Raw genomic sequence first — 8,983 nt, forward strand, 5'->3', positions numbered from 1 at the left:
ACGTTTATCGGCAGAAGGAGGTGGGACAAGGACACTAACAGAGAGATGATTGTTTCAGGCCCGGGGAACCTTCCTTTGGGGACTACAGGAGTCTACCAAGTAGATTACTTCTCTAATGCTGACTAGGAGATTCCAGACTGACTGGGGAGGAGTACATTCCTGGGAGGGGCTGAAACTGCAGTTAGGTTAGGCACTGTCTCAGTTTGGTGATGTGGGCTTAGCACAAGTGACTCCATTTTGAGCCTGTCGTCTCTTTTTTAACAATACATTTTATAAAATGGGAAGTAGACTTATAGTAGATCCTTTTAGAATTAAGTGGTACTTTAAAGTTTGACTATACAAACTGTACAATCCTGTTTCTAGGGCGTTATATGAAAATGAAGATTTTTGTCATTTCATGTAATTGCAAGATATTTTGTTTCTTGATTTGATTATCCTAAAACCCTGAGGAGGGAAGGTGAGGCAGGCAGCTCCTCCTCAAAGAAAATGTCTCATTTTACCCTTACAGCTGCCTATCAGGTTTGAGTCAGAAAAAGATACCTAGATAGATAAGCAATTGAAAAGGGAGAGGAATGGCGGCTTATTTTGAAAAAAGTAAGCAGCATACTTCAGAAGGATCTGCCATCACTGGGAGGAAATAATCAGTAAGTAGCCACATAAACATAGAAGAGAAAGGGACTAAGATTGAGACTTCTCAGGAATAACTGTTAAATCTCACTAGAAATAATTTTGAGGCTAGAAAATACATTTTGTTATTAAGATTTAAAAGAAAACTACAATTATATTACCAATTCAGGAAATTAAAGGTATTACCAATTCAGGAAATTAAAGGAAAAAAGTCTAAGGATTGGTATTTGGAGAGAGAGGTAAAAATACTGGTGAAAACTGTAGGGATTCTTGGGAGAAAAAAAAGTTTTCAAGGTAGTAACAAGGTAAGAAAAGATCTAAGAAGGGAAAGGAATTTAAAGGTTTAAAAAAAAAAGGTTTAGAACCACAGTCCCTCAGGGAACTGGTGGAGAAGAAGCACACAGGAGATAGATAACAGAAAACAAAACCGTGGGCAAGGAAGACATAAACTCACTGATTAGGAACTGGAAACAAGAGAAACATTAACAAGAAAGACATAATAAATAGCTGTCTAACTGGCTTTACATTCTGAATATCTCAGCACAACTACTTTGAGAACTTATCTTGGAAGATTCCCTGCAAGCAGAGGAGTATATAATAGCACTTCCATTGGTTCCAATTAAAGTAATCAAGGCATCAGTTTGATCTGCTAAAAACAGCTTGCTATTTGGGTAGTAGTCATGAACATATTTGAATTTTACTATAAAGTCAGTTTTCCCCCTAACATTAGTTTATTCTTATTATATGAGCAACAAACCTTTACTATATACTGGCTCATCTTTGTGTCTCTGATTGTGTTATATTAACCTGATTATAGTCGATCATGGACAGATTACTTAGCTATTGTATTTATTCCTTTCAAATCCAGGAGTTCTTCAAATGCTTTTCTTTGTCCATACTGAGCTGTCTACTTAAAAATAAAACAGCATATCTGTGAAATGGGTAGCTTTCTCAGCTAGTTAGTTGGAAAGACTAGCATGAGGGGTGAGGGAGTCCCATTGCACCTGTCTGCAACTCTCATATCATCGACACATTTGTTCTTTATCCAGTACGGAGGAGCTACTATGCTGAGTCTAATCAGCTAAAGTGAAAGCAGTTGTAGCCAGCTCAGCAACTGTAGGCCTTGTGAATGGAAAGGACATTTTTTTTTCCCATAATAAACTGACAATAAAACATAGTTAGAATCTGGAAAGGCTTCTTACAACAACACAACTCGTCAGAGTTGTGTAACACAGGAAGGAGTTAAGCGAGATTATTTTTAACCAAGACTATCTTATTGCTCTGTTGTCTTGGACCCGATGTTGCAAGTCCAGCTTGGCTGCTTCTTGTGCGCTGAGTGGGGCACGCTTGCTTATTTGTCCTTCCGCAAACCGCCAGTGCCACCTCAAGGTCATTTACATTTTTAACTCCAAGTAACAGCTTTATTACATATGATCTTTCCCACTTCGCTCACAGGAAGAACCAGCCTTCTGGGCATAGCCAAAGACACTGGTTCCAGCTATGCTTATATTTAACCAGGCACCCTGTTCTTATTCTATAGGTGAATTTTTCTTTTACATATTTTTTTTCATATTTGCCCTTGGTACTATGAAGATGAATGTTTCACTTAAGGTAATAAAAATACATTGAACTGAAATACATTTGTCTCAGCCTTCTCTTGAGAGAATTTTCACATATGAAATTTTTTAAAATTCTAAATGTTACCTGAAGGACTTCTCTGGTGGTCCAGTGGCTAAGACTCCACGCTCCCAATGCAGGGGGCCTGGGTTCGATCCCTGGTCAGGGAACTAGATCCCTCATGCCACAACTAAAGATCCCGGGTGCCGCAACTAAGACCCTGTGCAGCCAAATAAATAAATAATTAATTAAAAAAAAATAAATGTCACCTGAAGTTTATAAAAAGCACTTATTGCTGCCACCCCTACCCAGCCTTGCCTGGCTCTGTCATGTAGGTGAAGCTGCTGAAGCCACTCTAGCCTCTCCCTCTGAAAACTCTTTTCTTAATCACAACAACTTTGTTATTTATAATGAGAAAACTAACAGCACATCAGTATACATTATGAACACCACCGATTCAATATGCCAAACTGATTATTCCTGTTTGCAAATCTCAGTTATGCAAAGAGAAACTAATCAGAATTAGCCTAAGTTTCTCCTCTACCTTTCGTTGCCAGTGTAGCTTATCTCCCAAAGAAATCCAGCCAACTTTCGTGCATGCCAGAACAGTGGTGGCAGGCTGTGATGTCAAGTCAGCAAAATGTAATAACAAACTAAATTAACTGTCGCTACGATGGGTCAGAACCGGGAGCCTCTGATGAGAATGGCTCATCTCTCCGTCCTGTTGTGATTAGCATCTTGAGCTGTTCCCTTCCTCCATCAGTCACTCCCTTTTCCTGTTTCCTTCTCCTAGCACTCCAGTTCGCGCCTGAATTACCAAAGCAGTGTTCAGGGATCCTCTCAGTCGCAGAGCTCACTAGGCTATTCCTCCTCATCTCAGCAGAGCGCACAGTACCACCCATCTCACCAGGCCCACCGCTACTGACCCGCTACAGCCAGAGCACAGACTCCAGCAATATGACGTCTGCATTGAAGAGAACCAAAAATGCAAACTCTGATGCTGTTTAAAACTCATCCACTTAGGAGGAAAACTATTTACTGAGCATTTTGCAGGACTGACTGATGTCTTTATTGACTTAAAGAAGATTTTTGTGGTTTCCCCAGCACCCTTTCCCTGCATGTGTTCCATTGTGACTTCTCTGATAAAGCGTCTGATCTAATCCCAGCACTTAACTTCTGTAACCTTCAGCATTTTGGGGGAGGATTTCCTGGTGCACCTTTCTCATGCTGTAGCAATCTCTATGATTTATCTTTTCAAAGCTCTTTTACTAGGATTTTAATGTTTTAGAAACAGGATTCCAGTGGTGTATAGTTTTGTACTTCATGAACTGATCTAGCAACACAGGTAAATATGCACCTTTTAAAGCACTATGTTGTTTTCACAGAATATAACTCTTTTGCTCATGGAAGTCTTAAATGGGAACTGTTACTGTCCCACAGTACTTTACTATTACGTTTTTATTTCTCTAGTTTCAGGGAAGGTCTAATAAAAAGACAAATGGTGGTACAGAGGGAACCTGCAACCAAAAACAGCCTAGATCTTTGCAGTTACTATGCTTTATGCTATGAAGAACTAAAGTACGTGGTAATTTTCATATAACCATTCATATGGAACTTAGTTCCCAGAATCATCTTATTCTGAATAGTATCCAGTAATTAAGAATTATAATTTTAACCTTCATGTAGCTTACGTCTACTTTAAAAAGGGTTTCAAGAGCTTTGATGAAACACAGTCCTCTGGTGACCCACACCAGAAAACTGAAGAGAATATTAACTGCACTAGGATTTCTTTAAGGAGTAATGTTGATCAAAGGGAAGGAAAAGCTTTTAGTGTGTATTGTACATAAAGTTGGCTTCTCTAAAGAACTGTTGGTTTCTTCACATCTGGGTCAGTTTGAGTAACTTTCTTACATAATCAAGGGTACTCAAATAGAAGCCTGCAAATTAATCTGCTTTTAAAATAAAGAGCAGTGTTCTCCATTCGTATTTGCATTAGACATAGAGTGACTATTTTTAAAGCATGTTAAAAATTTAGGTTTTGTTCATGTTTAAAGTATGTATTATGTATGCATAATTTTGCTGTTATTACTGAAACTTAATTCTATCAAGAATCTTTTCATTGCACTGAATGCTTTCTTTTGCCCCTAGGAGAAAACTTAATAATTGTGCCTAAACTATGGGCAGATAGTATACGACCTATTAGATAAGTGCTATTTGCATTTCTATGATCTATGACTTAGAGACTGAGCTCTTTCTTAGCCAACGTAAGGACGCTCAGCAGAGTCACAAGGAAATGTAAAGACTTAGAGCTCCCGTTGTAATGTAAGGGGCAAGAAACTTGTGTTCTTCTAAATGCTACTAGCAGCACCAGCCTCGTTTTAATGTTTTCTTGAGCTAGAAGAAATAGCTGATTATTGTATATGCAAGTTATATGCATTTTTTAACTCTTCTTTGTGAACTTATCTACCTGGTTATGATACTCTGGGTCCATATACAAGTAAAATAAGTTTTAGACAGAAGCCAGTATACATTTTGCACTATTGATGTGATCCTGTAGCCAGCAAGGACCTTACTGATCTCAGCATAATAATGCTTATTAATAACAAAGACTATACAGTGACACTCATCAACACTGAAGATGAAACTGTTGACATGCTCCACTGGAAGGAATTTCTGATTGTCTCCATAGTAATTTACCCCTTCCATTTTTGCAAATGAGAAATTAGTAGCCCTCTGCATAACGTAGCTACCCAAGTAAAGTTCTGTCCTGTGACCTGAAGCCTCACTGTCATCAGATGCTCACTGCACCCTTACCTCGTGCCCAGCATTATGCTGGGGGGTGAGACACAAAGGGCAAGACCTACTTTCTGTCCTTGAAAAGGTTATGATTGATTCCATGACAGGACGCTTTCCTGGGATGACAGGCTCATAAATGAAACCATCTTAGAACATGAAGGTCTATTCGTTTACTTCTAAACCCACTTAGAGAGAGTTATTATTCCAAATTTTGCTCTGTAATAAACAAGTGTCATGGAGAGGTTTCTATGTTTGTCTGCCTTCAAGAAAGCCAGCAATTAATATCACCACAGGCATTAATATATATTTGAAATGTTCACAGCAGCCTTTCAACAATAGTTGGGTGGCCCTTGTAGGCAGAACACAACTAAGTGTTTGTAGGAAATTACAGTGAAAATAGAAGCTCTGTTCCTGCCCTCAAGGAGAGCTTACATTTAGTAAAAGACGAACCCAAATATGTGCATGAACCAAAATATCATGCCCCTTAATACTTTATAAGCAACTTTGATATAAATCCTTGTGATATGCGCTTGTATGATCATGGGACTACCCTGCTTTCCTTGTATGTAGTGAATTTTAGTGGCAGAACTGATACAGAAACCGTGAGGGGATGTTTTCAGTTGCTCCCGGTGTTCTCCACACAGGATCTAGCCAGATACGCCAATTACACGTGTGACTGGGTTTCTGGTCACTGCCCTGGTACTGGCCCTTTCCTCCTGTGCTCTTGCCTGAGAGTTGGTGATGCCCACTGGTGCTCATTACCCTTTGAAATAATTTTGGTTCATAATTTCCTTTTCCTTGTAAAGGGGAACAAAGCCTTTAACATACTTATGGGCCCTAAAACTGGGGGACCTCGAAGGAGACCTGTGAGGCTTTTTGAGGTTAAAATTTACCTTTTTGGTCCCCAAATGACCCCATTCCTCTTTAAAAATTTATTACCGTCAGTGTCCCCTGAGAATGCAGGGTGGACTTCCAAACCAGGGGAGGTTATGGGAAGGAAGGAAGCAAGCAAAGTGAAGGTCTTCTGCGCTCCACAGTACAAATCAGTTTCCGAGTTAGCTCTTTCTGGTAAGTTGTGTGGTTGGGAAAAGGGATTCTAGGGTTTCAGGACAGCTGAGTCAAGGGTAAGGTAGCCTGGTGGCAGGACTGATACTATGAGGCTGAAACAATCCTTATGATGAAGTAGATCATGCAGTAACATACAAAAACCAAGGACATGTATATTTTTATATCTGTGTGGTTTTAAAACTTTAGTACTTAGAACTTTGAACTTCTGCACTACTCTTTGCTCTTGTAAACGCAATTTACATTTAAGAATGGAAAGGGATGGCATTTGCTTACGTGTTCACTGCCTCATTCCTGGTGAAGCAACTGCTAGTTGTATGCCTCTAAAAGGATGCTGTTTTCTCTGCTAAAGATAAAAGAAAAAATAGTTGGACAATAAGACTTGCAGCTTAATCTGCTTTGAATATTTGTATGTAACAGAAACTATACAATGAAGGAATATTCTATGAAAATTATGAATCCTAACCTCTATGGTGTTATCTTTCTGGGGAATGGAGAAAGGCAGTGAAATGGCAGTTAGACTAAAGGAGGCTTGAAGGATTCAAGTATAAATAATATTTTATATAAAACATAGCTGTTTAGGTTTCCTTAATCTTCAAGAATAGTCACAAATATCATAAAGCAAAGTTCATTGTTTTAGGATTTTTTTAAAATGTGTTGTACCTAAGGCCATACTTACTCTTCTGTGCTATCACTGCAAAGGAGTGATATGTATGTATTATATGAAAAAAAAAATCCTTAATGCACTGTTCTCTTAAATATTTAGTAAATTAATACTATTTAATTTTTTTAAAGATTTGTCTGTGTAGACACTAAAAGTATTACACAAAATCTGGACTGAAGATGTCCTTTTTAACAATTTAAATTACTTTTTATATATGTTATGTAGTATATCCTCTCTAAACTGCCTAGTTTGTATTTCCCATAATTCCTATTTGTGAAGTGTACCTGTCGTCGTCTCTTTTTTCAGTCATTTTCTGCACGCGTCCCTCTTTATACGATTATAGACATGACTGTGTGTGCTTTCCACACACTGCTGCGAGGTGTGCACTCAGAGCCAGCTGCCCCCCGCCCCTGCACCCTGCCTTCCAGCGAGGCTTGCTCCGCGGGGTGCAGGATGAGCTGCTGCTTTGGAGCCGAGTGTTTCCCGCTTTTGAGTTGTCCTGACATCCTTCCTGAAATGACTGTTAAGACAAAAATAAATTACATTGCATTTATTTTATATTCTTGGTTGTAATAAAATTTAATTGACTTGTTTCAGTGTGAATTTTTTAAATATAGGAAAAACTCTTGCTACAACAACTTTTAATGTTAAATTTTTATGTGTGTGCCTCGAAGCTTTTCAGATTACACTTGTCCTGCAGAGATGCAAAGTCTCCCTGTGAGCTACAGTATGTTATTTTATTCAGGATGCTTATGACATCAAAAAACCAAAGAGGCAAGGCTTGCAAATACCTCAGAAGCAAAATGACAGTTTTTTAAAACATCTCTAGGGGAAATATCCTTTAAAAAAAAAAAAATGGGGCTTCCCTGGTGGCGCAGTGGTTAAGAATCCGCCTGCCAATGCAGGGGACAGGGGTTCGAGCCCTGGTCCAGGAAGATCCCACATGCCGCAGAGTAACTAAGCCCGTGTGCCACAACTACTGAAGCCCGTGCGCCTAGAGCCCATGCTCCGCAACAAGAGAAGCCACAGCAATGAGAAGCCCACACACCGCAATGAAGAGTAGCCCCTGCTCGCCGCAACTAGAGAAAGCCCACGTGCAGCAATGAAGACCCAACACAGCCAAAAATTAATTAATTAATTAAAAAAAAAAGAAAATTAGAATGTTTTAGAAAAAACAAGTAGGCAGCATTTTGTGGGTAGAATGGCAATGGGAGTTTCTCCTTTTATAAGGACATTCTGTTGTACCTGGCTGCCTCTTCTTACAACTTACTTGATGAATCTTCTATGGTTATTCCAATGGTTAAAGGCATCATGGAGTGAACTGAAGAATGTTTAAGTGACATAAACACAAAACTTCATTTCTATTTAAAATAGATATTGCACATGTCCAAATGCTTCACTGCTTGACACAGATTGTATATTTAATACTGTGATACTTACAGGGTAGAGCTTCTCTTGGAAGACCTCTTTGACCACAGCTGCCTTTCTAAGCAGCCACCTGGGTAAGAGAAAGCAGACGACTGCACAAACCCCTTACCACTCCTGGGAAAATAGCTTGAAAGTATGGGTCTATCTCCCTAGCCAACTGTAAGTTCTTTGTGAAGGGTCTGGATTTTATTCCTCCTGCACTCCTAGCACCTGGCATGATGCCCAGCACAGAGCAGACGATTAACATGGCGAGTCATTAGCATCAGTTTTGTACATTGGCACAGAATTCCTTGATATGCTGTATTTGTATATGGACAGGGATGAACCAATATATTTTTGTTCCATGAATAATGAAAATGCTAGAAATAGGCATTACTTTATTTTTTTTCTTTTTAAAAATTTATTCATTTATTGTTGAGGTATAGTTGATGTATAATATTATATGTTTCAGATGTACCACATAGTGATTCATAATTTTTAAAGGTTATACTCTATAGTTATTATAAAATATTGGCTGTATTCCCTGTGTTGTACAATATATCCTTGTAGCTTATTTATTTTATACAGAGTAGTTTGTACCTCTTAATCTCCTACCTCTGTCTTGCCCCTCGCCACTTCCCTGTCCTCTCCCCTTCCCTGTCCTCTCCCCATTAGTAACCACTAGTTCTCTATATCTGTGAGTCAGTTTCTTCCTTTTTTGTTATATTCACTAGTTTGTTGTATTTTTTTTAGAGTCCACATATAAGTGATAACATAATTTGTCTTTCTCTGTCTGACTTGTCTCAC

At 38.8% G+C, this 8,983-nt stretch overlaps 1 protein-coding gene across 3 annotated transcripts in view; it reads left to right on the forward strand.

Annotated features, from left to right (window-relative positions):
* Nucleotides 1-7,362, forward strand: part of CDK19 (cyclin dependent kinase 19) — a 173,203-nt gene extending 165,841 nt beyond the window's left edge. For all 3 annotated transcript variants that reach the window (XM_067702347.1, XM_067702350.1, XM_067702349.1), the window contains one exon: nt 3,038-7,362. In XM_067702347.1, the coding sequence (XP_067558448.1) occupies nt 3,038-3,169 (132 nt within the window). In that variant the 3' untranslated portion in view covers nt 3,170-7,362. The remainder of the gene's footprint in view (nt 1-3,037) is intronic.
* The last annotated feature ends 1,621 nt before the right edge of the window (nt 7,363-8,983 follow it).

This window comes from Pseudorca crassidens, chromosome 13 (genome assembly GCF_039906515.1).
Source record: "Pseudorca crassidens isolate mPseCra1 chromosome 13, mPseCra1.hap1, whole genome shotgun sequence".
Taxonomy (NCBI): Eukaryota; Metazoa; Chordata; class Mammalia; order Artiodactyla; family Delphinidae; genus Pseudorca; species Pseudorca crassidens.